General features: G+C 39.0%; 1 protein-coding gene across 2 annotated transcripts in view; it reads right to left on the reverse strand.

Annotated features, from left to right (window-relative positions):
* Nucleotides 1-22,858, reverse strand: part of ADAMTS5 (ADAM metallopeptidase with thrombospondin type 1 motif 5) — a 315,489-nt gene that overhangs the window by 257,236 nt on the left and 35,395 nt on the right. The window contains exons 6-8 of one of the 2 annotated variants that reach the window (XR_007510312.1): nt 22,654-22,829; nt 21,626-21,801; nt 12,725-18,091 (exon numbers count right to left, since the gene is read on the reverse strand). Coding sequence is in view for 1 of the 2 variants with exons in the window: in XM_049835156.1 (XP_049691113.1) it covers nt 17,521-18,091; nt 21,626-21,801; nt 22,654-22,829 (923 nt within the window). In the remaining variant the exon portion in view is untranslated. Of the gene's footprint in view, nt 1-11,165; nt 18,092-21,625; nt 21,802-22,653; nt 22,830-22,858 lie in introns of those variants that run through there. The other variant, XM_049835156.1, reaches the window with a different exon arrangement.

The following is a 22,858-nucleotide window of genomic DNA, read 5'->3' on the forward strand; positions in this document are numbered from 1 at the left end:
CGGTGATTGCCTGCTCCCACTCCCCCCAGTTCCTATACTGGATGGGACGTCCCACGGTATGGAATACACCGTTGGCCAGTTTGGGTCAGGTGCCCTGGCTGTGTCCTGTGCCAACTTCTTGTGCCCCTCCAGCTTTCTCGCTGGCTGGGCATGAGAAGCTGAAAAATCCTTGACTATAGTCTAAACACTACTGAGCAGCAACTGAAAACATCAGTGTTATCAACATTCTTCGCATGCTGAACTCAAAACACAGCACTGTACCAGCTACCTGGAAGACAATTAACTCTATCCCAGCTGAAACCAGGACAACCACTATCTCCAAAACTTGCCCCCCCCCCCCCCAACGAGTCTAGTATTTTGCTCACTTCTGCCTTTCTTACTGCCACAGTCAGCATGGATGCAGGCAGGAGTGTTGCGCTCTCCATAGCTCTGTGCAATCATGAAATTAAAGGCATTGAAATCAACTGTATCAGCTCAGATAAGGGAGTCAAAGTTTTACATTTGGGGAGAGCTTTGGGTTTTTTTTTTGGGTTTTTTTTTGATAGCTCATAAGGCATTTGGCTCATTAATAATTTGTTTCTAATATGGTTAAATTAGAACCAGTATTTGGTTATAATAAAAAAAGAGAAACTTGAATGTCTGGGTTTTCTTCAGGGAATAAGGTGGAGCATATTCAAGAGAATTTAGTGGCACTTGTGGAAGATCTGCGCACAGAGATGGAAGCAGCAGCTGGTTTGATTACATTTATTCACCATGGGCTAAAGAAGCCAAAACAGATAGTGGAAGTATACACACAATGAATGGGCGAGGAGCCTGGTTCTCTTTTGTGCTTGTAGCACAGCAACGAGATCTACTCATTGAGAGATTCTGCACAACACATAGCATTCAAAGCCACCATATATTTCCTGGTTACATTTTGGATCTCATTGTCACAGCTTGTTGAAGCTAAAGGCTTACCAATATTAGGTGTGTAATAGGGATACTGAGCTGTAATAACCAGTACCAATAGATAACTCAATAATTGACTTTAAAAGCTCTGTAGTAACATACAATTTTAATATTGTATGTCAAGGCTAAGTGAAACAAATACTTTTGCATCTCTCCAAGGCCTTCATAATTTGATTTTAAACAACTTCATATCAGTAAAAAAATTTTCAAATTAGTCTTAGCATAAAAATTAGATTGCTCTACAGGAATATATTTTAGGCAGGGGGAGGGGAGAAAAGCATTTTTCTGACAATCATTGCAATACGTATAACCTTCACATTCTGAGGGGTTTTGAATTCACTGCAGATATTTTTCTATATCAAAGAGGATGTGTAGTTTCTTGCACAAGCTTAAAGAGAACTTTGCAATGAAGTAAGAGCTGGAGGACGTAAGGGGGAGGGATCATAGGGAGGGAGAGAGTCTGAACTGGAACATTACTAATTCTCCCAGTGGTAGCTCAGTGAAAAAAATGGTGCAGAACAAACCTGCCTTCATCCAGTCAATTTTTGGAAAGAATTATAGCCATTTGGAACTGAGTTTTTACTTGAAAACTCTTTGGAAACAGGATACTGCTCCCAAGCACTTTTAGCCCTTTTGAGACCTGGAATGAGATTCATCTCACTCAGCTTCAGACATCTGCACTGTAGCTGTCTACATCTGAACCCTATGTCCCTTTGTCACTGGAAAGAAATACGCATTTGTAATGTGCAATTCATCTAACCTATTATGGACGTCTGCTGTTGGGTGAAATGAATAGCATGTGTGAAGTGCCCATTTTTTCTCTGTTGAATCTAAAAGGCACCTATAAAGAGTGTTTCAGACGGAGATTCGAAAGTCCATGAGAGGAAGCCCCTCCCCAGTGTCAAAATATTTTTTTTAAATTTTTGAAAGACTATGTAACAGTTGCTACAGTTTTATGTATTTAGACTTAAAAAAAATTAATAAGAGGAATAGTGTAATACAGTCTTGGCAGACAACATGCCACTGGAATAATTTATGACAGCAGTGTTTCTCTTCATAGACCAACTTGCATAGAAGTCAACCGTTGTACCCTAAAGCAGACTGTAGAGCAGTCTGAGGCCAGGCATGGATTTGTCTGGTGAAAGGTGGAAGCCTTCTCCACATCTAATAACCCAGACCAATGGAGAGAAGAGCCTGGGGGGCACCATTCGTCTTATCCTAAGGTCAGCGGCAAAAGCCACAAGTCTTGTACCTTGCAGGTGCCTACTTTGTCAACTAGCAAAGGTGCCTGGGTTGACTCATTAAAGGTGCTTCAAGAGTTGCTGCAGGCAAGACCAGTGGTCCTGTCTTCAGTGGAGAACTGCTTCTGTGGATGCAGCTGCAAGATGGGACTTGAATGAAAAAAATAACTGAGAACATCAACCTGATGCCGAAAGCAGCTGTAAAATATCCTGGTAAAAGAGGAACGGTTGTTTTATATCGCTATTTTGGAGCCTAGAAGGCCACAGTATGTTCCTGGCTGTGCGTCTGCTCACTGTGTGACTTAAAACAGGATAATTATGCCTTTTATGTCTTCCAGTTGCTTCAGCTGGGAAAACAGGGGTAAGGATATCTTCTGGTGCCTCTTTGTTTGTCACCACTTCATTTGACCTGTGTAAGCATGGGCAAATTCCGAAATTTTGCAGCTCAACTTGGTGTTAAGCGAAACTTGGGGATATTTGATTAGGATTGTGCTTCGAATGGTGACACTTCCTTTTAGCTAGCTTAGTCCTGGATTAATCCAGCATAATTTATTTGGGAGAAAATCCAAGCAATGAATTAGTGAATCCTTGGAGATAACAAACTTCCTTTTATTTTGTGGCATCGTATGCATATGCTTTGCCTTTTCTTCTCATTTGTTTTCATTCTCCTGTTGCTGCAATGCATCCTAGCTCAAGTTTGGGAACTGGAGACAAAGCAGGGAGTAGACATCCCTGTTGGTGTACAGCCGCCTTCTTTTTTGGAACTACTCCACAGAGAGGGCTCGTGTAGCGCCACCATTACTTGCACACTAAGAACATGCATGAGGGGGCCACTCCATGAGTCCTGCCATTAAGCTGACCAGTGGGGAGGGATTTCTAAATACTCTGAAGTCCTAGTGCAATAGTTCTGTATGTTTATTATATAAAAGAAGCTAAAATGCCCAACGTAGCTATAGAATACATCACTTGCATGGAGACAGTGAAAATAATTTTGAAGGCAAAACTCTCAGTAAGGTAGGTACTTCATGGGGAGAAAAAGGGTTTTAATCAGTGAGCACTTCATTAACACAGAACACCAGGCAATGCCATCCTGTTGCTGAGCTTGGAAACAAAACTGTAGTAATGCTGGCCTCACAATTTTGGATTGGACCTGTGTCTCTGCTGTTACTTTTCCTTCCCCTCCTTTTTTCATAATTTCAGGCTTGTGTACTGTATGTGCTTTTGAGTGCTTACACTGTCTACACTGTGTTTCTGCAATTTGTTTGCAAAATATCTTGTAGGCTGAAGCTACTGTGGTGGAAATTATTAATGATCACAATGTGTGCAATGCCTAATTAGGACTGGAACTCGAGCCTTATCTTCTTCTCGCACACAGCCAAAAATCTCAAAGTGACTTGTATCATGGTGGTGGTGTATTTTAATAAAACTTTCAAATTCAGTCTATAAGAGAATTCCTGCTTTATAAGTGGCTGTTCATCTCATTGTTATCATTATTCTTGATTCATTCAATTTTTTTACATTCTTGTACATTTGTATTTGTTCACTATACAGGGGCTTCAAAGAAAGCACATTAAACTGTTTGCTCAAGTGGTCTGTTACAATGTTTTCTTATAATAAGAGAGCATGAAATCATCCAACTATCTGCTGGAAAACGTACTAATTGTTTTCTGAGTGAGTAAAAGGTCACAGCCAACAGGGCAAAGGAAAGAAAAGCAAGCTCCACATAACTGTGCATTGGAATTATGCCTAGGGAGGGAAAATAATATTTATAAATACAGTCTATAAAAATAATTGTAAAGCTTTTCTAAAATCTTTATCATGTTGTCAAACAGAAAATTTAAGAATTATTTTGTGTCAAGACCAGAAAGGCCTGCTCATAGAAGCAGAATTTTGGTACTAGCAAAGAATATGAACAGTTTATTTTCAAATTCATAAAGCAAACTTTGATCATCATGCAGGAAATACACTAGACTTAAGAAAACATGCCACTGACCTCTATGGTAGAATAAAACTAAGAGAGAAGAGGAAATAACTCACCAATTTTTTAATTACTATTATACCAAGACTTTTAAGAGAGTCTGAATCCCAAACATGCATTCTAAGAAAGGAAAACATTTTCTTTCATTGAACAGCCTTGGGGGGTGGCTGGCTTTTTCTCCCCTCCACCCCTCCCTGAGAGGTTTTTTTTCCCTTTTTTCTTGCATGTACGTGTAAAATAAAGTCATTTGTAAGAAGTTCACTTAATTCCTCACTCTCAGCTCACATTTATTACAGATTTTGTTTGGCTTCCAATTTGCCAGAAGGGAAGGGAAGAGTGTGCTCCAGCCAGGGAATGCTGCTGTCCACTGAAAAATGTGTTTGGATGGAGGAGCTCTTTTTCATGGATGGATTGTGGCTTTTGGCAGCAGAGGTGGCAGGAAGCAGTTGCCATAACTACTATACTATTAAAAAAAAAAAGGCTTTAAGTAAAGAGACATTTTTGAAATTATGCTTTTATTAACAATCCTGGTAGAATCAATCAGTTCAATATGATGGGTGACAGGATACTGAATGTGGTCTCTTGGGTGTATGCTAAGGATATGCTTTTAGGGCTATATTCAGGCATTGGCTCATAAGGCACACAGGGGAGGAAAATATGTAGACAGCCAGAGAACCGAACATAATCTGCCTTGCGTGGGATTTTGGGGCTTGGCTAGAATCACACTATGGTGTTAAATAGCAGACTAAAAAAAAAATAAAAATATATGGTTTTCAAAAACTTTAAGGATGGGATTTACAAATTCACTGAAATGATTTAGAAACATGAGTTACATTTGAAGTCAACACTAAGGACTCTGCCTTAAGTGTAGACATAATTTAATATTTATCTATATTCAAGTGACAGATACTACTCAGATAGAAAGCCCAGATATAGTTGGTTAGCACTGAATATTACTGGAGTAGACCCAGGGATGGTTTATACTGGGTCAAGCCCAGCTGAAGGTTTTTCATCCTCAACATTACACCACACATTATTGTCACTGGCAAATTGCTTCGGCACTTTTTTTGTGTGTTGTTGGAATCAGAAAACATGTCACACTGTGAAAATAACCTCTGTCTATTGCCATATGGATACCAACATAGTTTTTGTGGTCCTCTAGCTACTTTCCTGCAGTGCTTTGAGATATGTTCCAAATGACCAAGCTATTTATTTACTCATGGGACATTTACTGAACTAGTCAGGTGAATTGGACTCATACCCCTGCTTAAACACTCGCTCCCAGGCAGGCTTTATCCCTTCATTCTCACAAATTTCTGGGGTCAGCACCTATGAGACTATCCCTCAACGACCCTTTGCAACCCAAGTTCATGGTGCACCTTCAGCCAGAACCATTACTCTGGTCCCACAGAAAGAAGACATGCTCCCATGTTCCCATTTCATTCAGCTAGTGGCTTTCTCTTGTGCAATGACACCAAGAGCCCTTGCGGTATTCCTTAATCAAGATTAAGTCTAAATCCCTTGTCTGTGAGATGCTTTTCCTATGGTACATTGTAATGGACTGAGCACGCATATCAAAGAAACTTTCTAGTCTACCTACTAACCCTTTGCTTTAAAAGCAAGTGTTACTTTAGGAAGTACATTAGGAATGACTGATTCACTCCCACCCCTTTGTGAGTTGTAATGTATATTATAGCTACAATTGCTTCCATGCAAGAGTAGTAACTTCCTGGCATATCTAATTAAATAAATCAACTAAGACTTTATTTCAAGCTTTAAAAAGGCTTAAAATGATAAACCCATCTGGGCTGTAGTCTTCAGGTTTTTTAGTAATAATATCCACATTCTCATAAATAATTGGGCTATGAAGTCTTCAGCTACTACTTCTAATGGAAATCCATATTTATCCTTATAGAATAAAAAATTTTTGTTCTTTACATTTATCTGATAAATTTAATCTTGTATGAAATTATCTTAAACTGTCCAAGCTCCCTTCTTAGTTACTTCTTGTCCCTCGCTGTACCTAACTAGAGTTAGGTAGGAAGAGTAAAGCATTTTTTCCTCTATCGCTACTCCATTCTCTAATTTTAGCTGTTCTGCTTTGTATTTTAAAGTTTACCCCAATATATAGATTGCTATGAGATCTAAATTAACTCACTGAGTTTTCCAGAGTTTTTGGATGCTGCTTGGTTATGGCTTACATCCAGATTCAAGATAGAAGACATACTGTTCATAGATAATCTTCCTTCCTGGAGCTTTTCCCCTTCTCTTTTCTTTTGTAGTTGTAAATGAAAAGTAACTATGTCTCCTAATTTTTTTTGCCAATGTCTTTTTTTTTGTTCTTAAACTACTAGGTGTTTAACATCCTCTTTTACGTATGTCTAGAAACTTGACTAGCTCTGAAAACAAACCAGGTGATGATTTAAATAAACATTACGAATGCAGCCAAAGAGAATGGCTCCCGGTGTAGAAGGTGCAGACTCTGGGGAACAGGAGCCCAAGACTGGACCCATACTGGAAAGGCCTTCAGCAGGCTGAGGCAGGCAGAGACCTTTTGGAGGCAAAGTTGTTCCACAGTAACCTCCCAACTTCTCTTAGGTACTGACTCTGTCTCTGCCTTGCCTTAAGAAACTATCTTGGGGGAAAAAAAATAGCTAAAAATACACAATGAACTCATCCCAAAATAATAATTATTTTGATGGAGGGGGAAACAAAACATCCTTTGCTTCTTTCTCCTCTCCTCTGGAGGAAAAGTTCTTCGTATATAATACTTCAGTTCACCGTTTCATTTTAACCTGATGAAGGGCTAGCATTTTGGTGGTGATTTCCTGCATATATGAAGAGGCTGAGGTTTACACAGACAAGTCCTGCAACTTTCCTTCTCTCTTTGAAGTGAAGCTGAAGAGCATTACAGTGTGCCTGTATGGCCAAGAGTCTGACTGTGTATTTTGGCATTTGAATACCAGACTGGTTGGTAATTTCCCCTTAAATCCTTTCATAGCTCAAATTCCTGTCAAAAGAACCTATATCTCTGTAGCCCCTGGTTTACCATACGGAGTCTGTCTCCACTATCTGTGGTTACTCTGCCATTTGGTTTACCCCTCAGAAGCAATGCCATTTCACGTGCTTTTCTTCAGTTGTGGGCAGAATATATTTAAAATGAAATATCGGCCGAAACCCCTCTGGATGGCTGTCAGATCTTAGCGTGCCACATAAATATCAGTGTGAAAACATTCCTCCCAGACCACACAGCATGCAACACTGTTTTTTCTGGACAAAACCAGCCCTAGTACAGCGAGGCCTTCAGCAAAGGACCACTTCCAGTGGGCAGGGCCCTGTCTTAAATTGACCACTTTAAAGTGCTCTCAAAGTTTCCAGTGTCATTTTCGTTACCCTTTAGTTACAGACCACCTTTACTAGGTAACTAAGCTTGTTTGCCAACCCGTTGGGTAGCTGCCATCTAAGCAATTGCCGAGGTGGCCTCCTGCCAGCTTTCAACTATTTCAAGATGTGAGTTACCTGATGCTCTCAGGCACTACGGGACCATAGCAATGTTCACTGCACTGGTGCCTTCCTGCTTACCAAGCAGATGTTTCTCTGTGGTACCTTCACGGCTTTATGGCTGCATGGGGTCGGTTTCCAATGGGCCTCTCTGCTGGATTGCCAGTGGAATGCAATTTGCATTATTTTTTTTTTTTTTTGTGTGGATGTGCACTAACACATGCGTACGACCCTTCTGTGGTTACCGGCACGGCTAGAGCAAAATTTACATCTGCAAACCTCACCAGGGTGTATGGCCTTCGATTATTACAGCAGATGATAAGCAAAATTATCGACACCCAGCTCCCATCAGCAGAGGGCCAGGGCACACCTGCTACCGCAGCAGCTTAAAAGGAGCGAGTGCCTCCAGAGCAAAAAGATCTAAAATCCATTTTCACTGTGCTCTCTCAAAATAACACCACAAATGTCTAAGGGGGATAAAAGGTGACTAGCAGAGCCAGCGCTATAAAAAGAATTAATTTATGATGTGAACCTGTGCGAAGCACTCAGATGAGCTAGAGATAGGCACGTCCTTGCGCGTACACAGGATCTGAAGTTCAGCTGGCTCGAGACAGTCCAGATGAACTGATGCCAGCAGGGCTCCCTTGCGGCGCTGCTGGGCTCGCCCCTGCCCTCCTCTTCTCCTGGCAGCTGCAAGGGCAGGGGACCATTCCTTTAGTGCCCATCTGGCCGCAGTCACGACTTACTGGGAAGCGTTGCTGCTAACGTGAATCTGTTTAGCGGAACTCAGGCTTATGCCGTCAGAGATGTGTGGGGGGGTTTGGCAGATTTGGGTCCTTTAGACTGAGACAGAAGGATAGATGGAAGAAGTAAAATAAAGACACACCAGGGAACCAAATTACAGGTAGGCAAAAACATGCTTATGAGCTTCCTGTGGCAAAATGAAGATTACAGAATGCAACAGTTCTTACCCCTTCTGCCTTCTGAGGCACCCCTCTCCCCCATACCTATATGCACATGTGTCCCCCAGAATTTCATCCAACTATCCTGTCATACTGTATTCGTTTAGCAACACTTGGAGCAGTGAGGCTATGGTGGCAATGGCCACAATGGCTGTTTTAATAAGCTCATCCTTAGGTTGCACGATTGCTACAACAAAAAAGCTTTCTTGAGCAACTGCTCAAGAAAATGTCCGTGCATACTTTCCCAGAATAATCAAGGGAAAGCAAAGAGATTGCCACCCTGGTCCTCCAAGCATGGAAAAAAAGAATTTTTCCTTGGCTTTTGTTAAATTACTTTTCCCACACATTTAGTCTTCAACCCTATCCTTGGGTCAGCTTAGAATGTCGAGTGGTCTAAGTATGATGAATTTATTACTTTAAACTTTGCAGAGCACAGCATAAGGAGAGTGAGGTAATGGTGTAAGCAATGTGGAAAGACTTGAACATTTTCTAGTTTAATTATTGGATATATTTTGAGGTTTCCAAAACTTATGTTTTTTTAAAAAGGATCAGTTTGGCTAGAGGACTGAAATTGGATCAAATCCGTCTTGCATCCCCACCTAAAAATGAGAATTGGGTCTACAAGTTCAGAGTCTTGGGGATAGAAGTCTCCCTCCTCATACATAATTACATATAGTTTCTGAAGAGGTGAAATGTCACATTATGAAGAGATGGAAAATACATTAAGAGAGAATGAGTTCATGTTCCTGATACAGAACAGTCCCTGCACGGTAATGGGATTATGACAGCGTTGGACATTTGAGAACATCTATACGGCTGTCTCTGCTCTAGTTGATTTGTATACGAATGGATTTCCGTTCCCAGTAATGGCTTTTTCTGAGCTACTGCAAACTCTAAAATGGGAAATAAAAATGGAATTTGGTGAAGATAGGACCTGCCATAATCACTCGGTGACATAGCAGCTTGCTATGCAGACAAAAATACAGAGGAGGTACTGGGTGGTAACACTTGTGGAGTTCTCCAAGAGACAAAAACTATTTAGCAGTAGAGGACAAAGTTGTGGCATAGTTTGCATATCTGCCATTTCTACCTGCAGATGGGCAGGAGACAAGGAGTTGGTGGAAATTTTGCTCTGGCCCAGCATCCTGGCTAAGGAAAGATGCAGAGAGGGATGAAAACCTGTTAGTCAATTTTTACTGAAGAGTGTAGCAGATGACTCATCTCCCTAAACCCCTTAGGCAGGGTAAATGGTAAAACTGCCTTCTAGCACAGGTTTTTCACTGCACCCTTCACTGATGTTGACCACTGCATTCTTTCTGATGGGCAGTGACCTGTCTTATAACCATCTAGTGTAAATGTATAAGCAAGACTCTGAAACATCTTTATATACATACAGACTAGGTAATAGTAATATTACAAATATGTAATATTGCACATATATAGACATATACTGTACCACATATACTGTACCAAGCACTAGCAGGACAGCTCTCTTGTAATGTGGTTCAAGCTGATTTATATGCAGTGTAACAGATTACTAGACACATTTTTCTGAAGACGTTGGGCCTCTCTATAGGTACTGGCAGCTCTGTAAAGCTTCACTGCTGTTCTCTGAACAACCTAGGAAGAAAAGTTATTCCTAGGCATATATAAAGTTTCTGTAAGTAAGAATCAATTTAATTTACAATTTGTAAAACAAAATAAAACAAAACCTCCACATTAAAAAAAGGCAAAATTCAAATTTCATAAAAATGCCAGCGATCAATAGATTAGACAGGCACATGGGGTAAGATTTAGGCAGGATGAGTTTGCTTTCACTTTTGGAAAGAAAGCATCATTTTCAGGAACAAGAAAAACTCCAACTTAGTGTTGTGTAATCAGAAAGGATAAGCAAGAAATCAGCATGAAAATTGAATTATAATGCATAATAATACAGTTCTGTTAGAAAAGTAAATCTTGGTAGTAACTCATCTTAAGAGCCACACTTCAGTTGGAGTGTGTATACAATTGTCTCACCAGCCCAATCCCTAGGTACTGCTCTTATTGTTCCTTTGACACATAAGCTGTACCACCACTTCTGCACACATCATACGCTGCCATTACCCATTCTGGCAGGTTTTTACTACTTTTACATTGGTTTCTATGGCTAATTATGAATCTCATTCTGAATATCTTAATCCACTAATTCTGCAAGATGTTGCTTTGGACTTCACAGGGGCTTTGGGAAGGCTCAGGAGATCACTGGTACATACCATCTTTCTGAACTGCAGCAAACAGGAACTTTGTCTAAGGCTCTGGAGAGGCACTGAATGCTGCTTTCTGCACTTTCCTGTTATATTTCATGACTCTCAAAACCACTTTGACAGAACTCCACCCCACCATAACTGAAGTGCAGTGTTTACATATAGCAAGAATACTGATGTCTTAATGTAGGGATCAGCTCAATCTCTTTTGCTCATCTGTCTCTAGTAGGGCACAAATGACAAACGGTAGCCCACAAACATATAATAAAGAACAAATATTTTGGGCCTATGATACAGTTTATATTTATTACTTTTACTGAAATCACAGAATCAAATGTTTTAAGATTACAACTGGTAAATTATACATATGTAATGGTTTACAAAACAAAATATTGGCCTTCAATGTGTCATAGTACAGTGTAGACCTTGTACAATTCTGTTCAAATGAATTTATATTTCGCATAACATTATGATGTAAACTGGCTGACATAGTAGTGCTCTAAAAATGTTAACTCTGTTCGATTAGACACATACTAGGATGAAAAAAATTTTGTGACACATCTTGGTTTTTCAAAGGGTACTGGTATTTCAGCTGAGTTATCTGTAATGCACGAAGTGACACTTTCCAGAATATGCTGACACCAACAGAGGATATAAAGTGGCACAATGAAATAAACTAAGCAAAACCAAACACTGCACTTTCCTGTTAGTCTTCCCTACAATGCCTCATTTTATTTTATCTGTTAGGCAGATGACCTGACAATAAAAATTAAATGGATTTACTGCTATACAGGAGTATTACGCTGCCTCCAACTTATTTGAATTCATTGTATTATTTCCTATATCTGATGGGATTTTAACAATGCATATAGGCTTGACTGTCTATGTTTCATACGATAAACTATCTGAAAATTTCACAGTTCATATGATAAATTGTATAAACCAGTTCCTATAAATTAAAAGACAAATTATGCTGTCACTTAAAGTGGTATAAAGCTGAAGCAGCTCCTGCAAAGCCAAATGATATAATGAAGTTACTCTGAATTTACATAGGTATAACTAAAATCAGTGTAACTATTTCACCCTGTGAGTGGGAGTAATGGAGACCCAAATACTCATTTGTGTATATATGTACAAGTATGTGTTCATATATACACAAGTATACACATGCACACACGAAAAATATGCATTTGCATTTAGCCACAGTTAAATTATACATGTGTCCATGTATGTGTTTCAACATGGACTATGCAAGGCTGTACATGGAAATGACTTTAGTGTACTTACAGTGACCGTGAGCCTCTACAGACAACTTCCAGGGCAAATGACATTGTGAGTTTTGCTTTTGACCTGCAGCTCTGCAGTGTGCAGAGCAGCAGGACAGTATCAAGATGTTTGGTATAGTGTGTCTGGAGAGAAGTTCTTACACCACTCACTGGGAAGACTAAGAATATGTTTGGGGCATTTCAAATTTTGTACACTATCACTGAAAACTTGCACTTGTAATAGAACCTTCTAAACCCCAAAGCTACATTTTGTAGTGCCAGCTGAGGTCCTGACAATTTCTCTTACAATAAGAGTCATTACCAGTACACATGATAAACCAGAAATATCTGCATTTGCAATGTTATTCGAAACAAGAATGTTTAACTAGCTTTACTATACAAGCTAGTAGCAGTGTACCCACAGTAAAAAAACCCTCTTGAAAATGTAACCTATGACAAGTATGACTGCAATGATGCACTCTGGCCACTCTATAAAAACTAATCAGTTAATTAAAAAAAGGAACAAACCCCTCCAAGCCAGCAACTTTTTTTCTGAAAATTGCAGCCTATGCTCAGAGAATCTAACTTTAGCTCTTGACAGAGGCTCCGTCTTCCTCAGTGACAAAGAATGCCACAGCATTCATTAGTGTGAGGAGAAACACTCACCTGAACACCTTGCTGAAACCCCATAATTATTAATGCTTCATCCTTACAAATCCTGTATAAAGCCTGCCCTAAAGATTGTCAAAGTCAAGGCTTACAGCAATTTCCTGGCATTTTGGAGTGGGTCTTAAGTGAGCAAACATCACCCACTGGCCATCACAATTTCGTCTAACGCCTTGTGGCTGGCTCTGGGTCTTCAGGAGTGCCTGGATGGCAGCAAGCACTGAGCAGAGAGGCTGAGCTGGAATTTAACTTGTGTGAATGTGGGCCCTGATAAGCAAGATAACTCAACAGTTGGAAATAGATTATTTGTGGTCTGTAGTACTGCCCTTATGCTGAAGTGTACAGAATTGTTAAATAAACTGACTGTAGAAAAGTTGTAGGTTTGTCTATATTGCATTTTTTTCCTTACCCTGGGCCCAATACAAGTTCCCTTGAATTCAGCAGTAGTTAGACTGTATGAAAAGCAGAAGCAAACAGGTATTGTTATTTTCAAGGAAACACTGGGAACGCATGCTTTGCTGTCTTTTCTGTGTCTAACTTTGCCTGATGTGGTGCAAAGAGCTAAAATACAATGAAGTAAAATATTGCAAAGCCTTCCAAATTGGGCTTTTGACTTTTTATAGCCATATATACGTATTTATATATGTATATAAATGGTGGAAAGAATGAAAAAGTAGTTTTTTTAATGTTTCAGCCTTCATAAACCAAATCATACATTGTTTCAGCTATGTTTTAAAAAGGCATAGAAGAGTTTCTCTGTAGTGATTTCACCTAAACACAAGAAGCTGCATGACAGAAGACTCACTTGCCACCCTGACAACTCAGAGAAACTTCATTTGCATAGAGAGGAGTCCCATTTACTAGAAGCCTGAACTTGCTCCCATTGAAGCAAAGTGTAAGACTCCTACCAGCTTTAGTGGTAAATCACTGAGGCATGCAGCATGAACTGCATGCACCTGTGCGAAGCAAGTCTGTTGTCCGAGTTCTTTAGGAGCTGGTATGGGGTTTTTTGGTCCAGAGACCTTTATGACTTGCTAGTTGAGAGATTTTAGAAGTAAAGCATAACAAGGAGCTTTGAGCATGAGGTGTCACAAAATTAAAAATCTACAACTTCTCTAAGAAAAAGATAGGAGCAGAAAAAGGATATACATCTATACAGTGTGCACACATGTATACACATATACCCCTGTTTCATGCAGAAAGCTTTCTAAATAAAAACATACAAAAAATAACCAGTGCCATACAATATGTAAACTCACAAGGCGTACTTTCAACATAAATTTGAAGCATAAATTAAGAGAGCGAGAAAGAGAGAGACAGAGACGATAGCAAAACATTTTAAATATAGAATTTGCACAATTGGTATTTTTGTTAAATAAGAATAAATAAATTCATTACATCCGTTCACATACCAGTTGTAAAAACAATAAATTATTTTATTTTTTCAGTGCTGTGTTGCTTTTTTTTTTTTACCATTGTGATTAATCCACAAGATTATTCCCTCTCCCCCTTGTGATAAAACTGTTTCCACAGGAGGGCAGCTAAATTTAATTTCTTGTACACAGTCAAACCAATGATGACAGGCTTTTTCCTAGTGAGACTGTCTTATTTGAGAAGCAGATGCTCTAAAAACCACTAATGCTTAGGGGTGCAACTCCACCTAATGGCACTGGAGATGTGTCCCAAGAAGTCATCAGTGAATTTAACACTGAGGATTGCCGATTTCTCTCAAAAGAGCAATACTCCAGGTTTCTATCCCCTAGATGCGTTTTATGAATCCTGTTTGCCAACGATTGGTGGTAATGTAAACAATGACATAACAGTGTGAGAGACAAGGAATTTAGTTGAGAACAGAAGTTGAAATGATGCAGTCACATACCTTGCACCAACTTTTCATTCAGCAGCTACATGAAATAGCTACGACTGGCAAAAGTAAGGTTTGCAATTGGAGTCTGATTACAAAAAGCAGCTAAAAAGCAAGTGTTAACTAGAGCAGGCTGACCTAGTTTATCTTACACCTTCCTTTGCTCTCTCACCATATAAAGGCAACTGCTTTTTTCACATGTTAATTTTCTCCATTACTACGCTAGTGAAAAGGGAAAAATCACTATAGTGGTTTGTTCTCATATTTATTTACTTTTTATAAATAAACTTTTTCTATGAAAAAGATACTCTAGATCTAAGGAAGCTTTAAATTTATACCCGCATATGTATTGCTCTTCTGGAGCCTGAATAGCATCCAAAAGCCTTACTCATCCTGCTGAATATATAATAAATTATTACTATGATGCAAACACAAATACTCGCACATTCTGTTTCTATTATGATAAAACACAGGAAAAACAAATGCCACTTAATACAGCAACTGTATGCTGAGACAATTGTTAAGTCTCCTTATTTTTCCTCTCATGAAGTGTTCTATGTTATGAACTTTTTTGAGAGGTTCTAGAACACCTGCAATACATATATAAGTACAAAAATTAAGACCCTTCAAAGTGATCTTATGTTAATAGGCAGAGAAGGCATAAATCGTAACTTTCCAGAATTCTGCAAATATTCAGAGCCTTGATCTCAATTCGTAGAGTGGGATCACAGATTAAGTGGGTAATTTTCCTCAAGATCCACAGTTTTGCATAGGACTACTCCTAATAAGAAGGCCACACCATTTTTGAAAGCTGAAGATGACTAGTAACATTCATTGGTAATTCATTTTGACAGAGGAGGAGGCCCTGCCCCTCTTACTGTTTATTTAGAACAGGGTACAAAAACAGGTACTTCTCCAGGTTTCACACTTGTAGATGTAGCAATTCTATGCTGTTTTGAAATCATCACATGCTTTCTAAGAGTACACACAAACATGCCACAGTTGCAAAAACATGTTTGTGTCAGCCTGGAGTGAGACCTGCCCTTGCCCTTCTTGCGACACATGCCAACAAGTTTTCTCTACTGATTTCATCATTGGGATTTTCAGAAGAGCCTGGGGTATTTCAGTGCTTGAGTACCACTGACTTACAGCTGTAAGGCTTGTCTGAAAATCCTCCTGCAGTCTCATACTCTCCTGTGTGGATGAACGAGGGAATAAAAGACAGCTGGGATTCTATTTTCATCAGTGTATTTTAACCATTTCTTTTGGTACCTGTTTTCCTAGGGCTTAATTCAAAGTTTGCTGATATGAAAGGAAGCAATTTTAACAGGGTTGCTATCCAGCCTCCACCTGTTACCTGCATAAGGTGAAATGCCCATCCTTGGCCACAGAACTTCTACCAGACAAAAATGGGATTCAGAAGTTGCTGCCAATGAAAACTATTAGCAGCTACTGCCTGTACTGTGGAAACAGTCTTATTGATATTGGGCAAGTCCTCCACATCCTGATGTGGTTTGACTTCCTAGTGACCCCTCTTCCTCCCAAATGTGGTAGATATACAAAACATGAATGCCTTCTATAGCTTTAAAAAAAACCCAAAACACACACAAAACAACCAAAAAAGACAAATAGTTACAAACTTTTGCTGGTAAGATGAATACCAGAGTTAGGCATGATGGACAAAACAGTGATAAAATATTAACTGCTTGCTGTGTTTTTTTGACCTTTATAGCCTCTTTAAAAGATGTAGGTACATTACACATTGTTAGATTCAAAGTGGAAGCTATAGAGAAAATAACAGAGAAAGCAGTTGTACACAGCCTCAGAATATCTGAGTTAGAAGACACTTGATTATCTTACCTGTAATTTTTGGTTCTCTAACTAGTTTCTACAAAATACAGTATGCCTTTGTTTTATGGAAGGAAGAAGCTAGCAGCTATTGTTCCATCGAAAACAAGGACCCCAAGCTGTGACACAGCTGGAAATTGTGGAAGGTTTACAAGCAAAGTGTACACAAATTCCTCCTAGCAGCCAAATCCTCCTTCTGTGTGTGTCTGACATAGACATGTTGAGGAGTTGCCGATGGTGCTGGTATTTGAGCAATGTACATGTGGGGCTCCTTGGTCTGCAAGCTGCTGCAATGCTCCTGAGAAGTCTTGGTGGAAACACAGTATTTGTCATAGAATAATGATCTGCTGTCAGGAAATTCCTAGCATGAAAATGTGTTTCCTTTTTTCAAAACCAAAAGGTATTGCTTTTTAAAACCAGCAGCAAGCTCTTCATTTTCCAGTAAAACATCTGCGGCCCTTTCTGAAGAATGGACCAAGTCCATAAGGGCTGCAGATATACTTTGGTCGATCACTTTGCTTATGTAGTTTGTCTTTTGATTTTTTAATAGAACCAAGTGATATAAAGTGACATATCAAATGAAAGATATTTACAAAACAGTATAAAATAAGCTACTGTGGTACCATGGATACACATGACGTTTTCTAAGGACATACTGTATTAGAGGTAGGTGAAAAAGGGGAGATGATTCTGTAACCTTCAAATATCCCAGGATCCTCCATTCACTAGTTTTTCTTCTTTTGCATTATTTTATTTTATATTTTTGCAGACACAGAGGGCTGATAACAACTTTAATGCTTAGTTTTTTGACATATTAAGATCACCCTACTATTATTTAAAGCAGTGCACATCTTCATTTGGTCCAAATAGGCAGATTCTGCCCATAATTTGAGACTGTATGTAAGTACATTGAAGCCTTTGCTTCTCTCTGTCTGGGGAGACCTAATACCAGTATGTCAACAATGGCTTATTCGACCTCTTTTAAAGAAGATCACAACCACAGGTTAACACTTTTTCAACAAGCACTGTTTAAATGCTGACGGTCTCTGAGAGAGAAGACATCCCTTAGCTAATTTTCCATGCCCGTCTTTGCACTGGACAGTCCTGGTGTGCCATCCTGTGTCGCATGTTCGAGAACAAGAAAGCCACGGCCCCGTAACCCAGCGGGGTTGCATGAGCTGTGGAGTTACTTTGCTGCTGCTGCCACTGCTGGTGACAGAGTTAGTCATTTGCCCTTGCTTCTTTGGGACGAAGAAACTATAGCGGACATCCACTGGTTGAGTTGGATCAGTCGCAAGTATCTGCACAATAAGAACCTCTTTTGTGGCAGAGTGTCCCATTGCGTGCAAGAAATCATCTTTGTGGCTCCAGCCGCTGTAGTTCATGACAGTCCCATTGATGTCAATGATTGTTTCTGAAGTGGAGATCATATATTTTCCATTGACAAGGTACTCACCGTTTTTCTTTTTCAGGGCCAGGTAGGCAGTGAACCTGCTCTGGTCCTTAGTCTTGAACTGCCGAACTTTGATGTGGGTTGCCCCTTCTGGGATTTTCACTACATCTGTGTAGCCTTTGCTGAATGAAGGGAAAAAAACCCCAGAGTACTCAGTAGCTAGCATGAAATAAGCCTCAAGTCTTAGCAACGCCTAATGAAGTCACTGGCATGACACATCTTGCTCCATTTTTGTTCAGGCCCTGAATCCATCTGGCTTAAGGCTCATCTAAGATTAATTTAACCAGGTTCCACTGTTTGTCTATTGTATTGTTCTTTATGTTCTTGAAGAAATTTCTACTGCACTTATTTCAAATTGCTTAATCTTTAGCTTTAGTAATTACTTTAACGTGAGTCAGATACAAGAGGAATGAAAAATAACAGATAACTTATATTTTTCAGCAAAGGGTGGGAGATATGAAATATGATGCATGCTTTGCCTGCCAAGGAAAAGATAATGAGATACGCATTGGTTACAGCTGTTTCTTGCTGTCTTTGCTATAATGATGATTAAGGAAAGCATGAGCGGAGTAACAGCTGGGCAGAGGTACCTTGGGAACATTTAAAAATAATCTTAATCACTGAGAAAAAATTTGTTTACTTTGAAATTCACAAAGCCGAAGATTAATTGTCAAGTGTCTAATATGAGGTGCACCCAAATGTTTTAATTTGTACCATCACAGAGTTCTCTCTGTTGCTACTTATGAAGTATCTTAATTCAGATTTAGTAAGAGATATTTAAGTCTTCTACTGAAAGTGACAAGCATTCAAAACCTGCAAGTGTGCTGAAACTTATCACTATCTCAAGAATGTTATTTATTTTAACTTTACTGATATATAGAAAAAATCTAAAGACTATACAAAGCTATAAGCTACCAGCTGGACTTTGGAGACATGTATTTTCATTTCTAAACCTTTGACAAAACCATTCTGCAAGTATCTCATATCTGAAAAGTTAGTGCTGAAACTTCTAGAAAAAAAAAGAATGAGAAAATATACTAAAAATATATAAAAGTGAAGGGGTCTCCTTTGGGATTGTTTAAAGAACAGACTGCTAATTTTGAGAATTTTTGGCTGCACAAGTAGAGACTGCACAGACTACAGATTAAATGCTTGTGCTATTCCCCTGCTATTTCCAGCAGTTATGGGACAACAACTAAAACTCTATTGATTTAGCACCTCCATAAAGCTGAAGGAATATGGTGCGAAAAACAGGCTGTGGGGGACTCTGCTCTACAGCACTGCACAAATATTTTTACGTAACAGTTGCCAAAGTAACTCTGTTAAAACATGTTATTAAAGTTACAAAATCACTTGTTCAAAAACTAAAAGCAATGCTGGAGAATTCAAGTCTTCCTGCACAAAGAGCTGTAACACTCCATGTGCACAAAGAAGCACATGCAGCCTTAATTCTCCTCTTTCCCAATTTCTGACAATTTGGCTTTACAGCCTTTTAAAAAAAGTTCTTAAGAAGCAAGTTTTCCAGAAGATCATGTTTTGACTGCCTTAAAAGAAAAAAGTACAAACAAATGTTGTTATGGCAATTGTCTGCAATGGGAAATACTAGTTTCCCCTTGTACATGTAATAGTTTCCCTGTACATTCAATGTACAGATTGCTACAGTTTGGCTTACAATGGACAGCAACGCAGGAGCTGCTGTTTTTCAGTGGAAGAAAGATAATGTTACTACAGCCACTGCCCCTTCATATGTAAAAACAGTTTACAGACAATTTAGATTTCACCATTTTAATGAGGGGTTTATTTTAAAGTCAACTACTTGCATAAGGGAATTGTCTTAAACAATATGTCCAGTAAAAAATAAATCCTCGCCAATCCAAAATTCAATCAAAATCAAGTTAGCACATACTTGTTACTGACAGGTTGACTATTACTTTCTAAATGGGGCAACTTTTTGAATGCATTGAGGTTGAATTAATATTTTACTCTCTGACCAGTCTCATTTCAGTTAAAGGCATGATTTGAGGAGTAAGATGGTAACTTCATAGGAATAATTATAATAGAGTCTCTCAATTTCCAAGTATATCTATGCTACAAATCTGGCCTCATTGAAATTCATGGAGTCCCTTTAACATTTTTGCTGGAGCCTGGATTACAGCACAAGGTTCATTACTGAATCACAGGAACTATATCTCACACTGTTGTCTTCATTTAGACATCCCAGACATTTCAATATTTACAAATTGGAAAAGATTTGGTTTATATAATTTCTAATTTGGATGGAAAGTCACTCTTTTTGACAGAGGTGTTTTGGCATCCTTAGGTGACTAATCATTGGTTTACCAGGAAGAACATTAGTTATGTTTATTTTTAGAATAAATTCACTCTCAAAGCCATTTTTGACTGCTATTAATCAGTATGTCAAAATGTATAGAAATAAAAGGTCATTTCAGGAGTCAGATTTCAACTTCTGGTAGCTTTCAAGATGCTATGTAAGAATTTGGAAGATATAAAACAAAATCAGGTATGAACTTTTTAGAAGATGGTACACTAATGCAGTCAAAGATACTGAGTAGAAACTGTCAACTGAAAGCGTAGATCACTACAGCAGTCCTTTGGGACCTTGGAATATATATAAATTATAATTAAAAATCCTTGTTTTTCTATGAATCTTAAGACTTGAAGAGGGAGGCAAATGAGTTCAGACAGGAAGCAGATTTACTTGACATTGGTATCTCAGTACAAAGCTTCCTGCTGCCCTCAGTGTGGTCAGGGAAAACCACAGGGGCGGTTCCTTTTATTTTACTTGCATTAAGTTTTATTATAGTTAAAAGCTGAACTCTGACAGAAAAATGTCATATGGATAACTGCTATAAATATTTTGACTTTAAAAAAAAAAAAAATCCACCTGGAGATCGATATTATGCCAATGGACATGAAGGGATATAGCAAATGCCATGCTTAAGCCTATGTTTACTTCTAACATCTCATCTAGTCATCTAAGCTCCACAAATATTCAGCAGTGTGAAAAGATATTTTTAGGGTACAATCCCTCTCAGCTATTAAGGAAGACTTTTACAGCTGTGCTCTAATGCTGTCTGCTTCTCTCCACCAACTACACAAGGAATCTGTGTCACTAAATCAGGTGGGATGTCCTCATTGTCATTTGAAGTTAGAGGAGATGAAACACATTCTCGGCATGTAACTTGCTAACACAGCATCATCTGGGAAATGCAGTTTCAGAGATAGCCAGATTATTCTGACCTCAACAACTTTCTGATTCACTCCTCTCTTCCCTTTCCTCTCTCCTCTAGAAATCACAAGCCATCTGACACAGCAAGACTAGCAAGTGGCAGAAGATGCTATGCCTTATTCTAGGCAGAATTCCTATTAATGGGGTGCTCACCTGTATCACTGGCACTTTGTGTCAGAAATGAACTGGGTACAGTGTTTTGCCAGTTGATTATTTGCCAGTTTAGGGTTAATATTAAAAGGCCAGCTGTAAACATCTGGAAAGTGCAATAAAGCACAAGCAATGTACTTTTTTGCTCAGTCTTCATATGAAAGTAAATTGCATTTAGAGACAGAAAGAAAGCAAGCACATAGCAGAGTTACCATTTGCACAACAAGATACACTTACTAATACTCAAGATCAATACCTCTTTTTGGTAAAGGTTCCCATGACTTTTGTGCAGCTGGAATTGTCTCCTCCACACACCCCACATTTGTCATACTGGAGCTTTGAACCGATGATGCCATCACAACCAGTTCGGATGCATTTTCCCCGGACACAGACTGAATTACTGTACGGTCGACATTCAGTACCATCAGTTACCTAGGCAATCAAATGACCGTTAGTTAAAACTACCAGGGAAAAGATGTGCTTTTGTGAATCTGACTGGCAAAACCCAGTTACTTATTTATCTCACCTACTCAGAACAGAGTGCCTACCCTGACAGACCAGACTGAGTTACTCTAATATTCCCAGCACAAAAGCAGATGAAATTTAGCACAGGGCTGAAAGCAGTGACAGATAACTCCACCATAAGACACTAAAATGACCCTGGCTTTAATGACGATCTCACAACTTATTAATAGTATCAATAACAGTACTTGTAGATATCCTTCCATTTGAGCTATCTACATCTAAATGTTACCTTCATAACATTTAGAGGCAGAAAACTGCAAGTATACGCATGGGAGACGTTTCAGTTCAAACTGCATCTGATATAACAAACCGACTACAAGTCACATCTATACTAATTGACTAATTATTCTGTATTAATTGGCTCCATAAAAGTTACTCTGGGCTCCCTTAACATAATTCAGGGTAAAACTTATTCTGTTACTCATAGTACTCTTTCTCCTCCAGAAAACCCCACAATGACAGACAACTCTCCAGGCAGAAACCCCTTTATCCACTACTGAAAACAAACTAGTGCAGAGTGCACTAAGAGGCCCATATTTTTAATGAATCCATATACTGAGATGTGGAAAAACTTACCACGTTTTAGAGGCCAGTTCTGGTCCTAATGTTTAACCAGTGGATCAAACCATTAAATGTAATCACACAGTTAAATCTTTGAATCAAATGATTTACTTCTTTTCCCTTGTTGTAGGGAAAGATTTCTAAGATACAGGGCCCTTCTAAACTGGAGCATGAAATCACGACTGGAGATGCCATTACCTTCTGTGAAAATACCACGTAATAGCCAGTTCCTTTGGCTCGGCAGGTGAGCTTGCAAACATCTCCAGGAAGTACTCCAGCATACTTGGGGACCCATTCAACAAATGTCTTGACACCCTTTGCATCAGACTGATAGCCATTCCTTGCTTCACACTGCTCTTGTCGAAAAGATTTAGCTGTAGAATTATTCACATCATTAGTGACT

Source organism: Accipiter gentilis, chromosome 32 (assembly GCF_929443795.1).
Source record: "Accipiter gentilis chromosome 32, bAccGen1.1, whole genome shotgun sequence".
NCBI lineage: Eukaryota > Metazoa > Chordata > Aves > Accipitriformes > Accipitridae > Astur > Astur gentilis.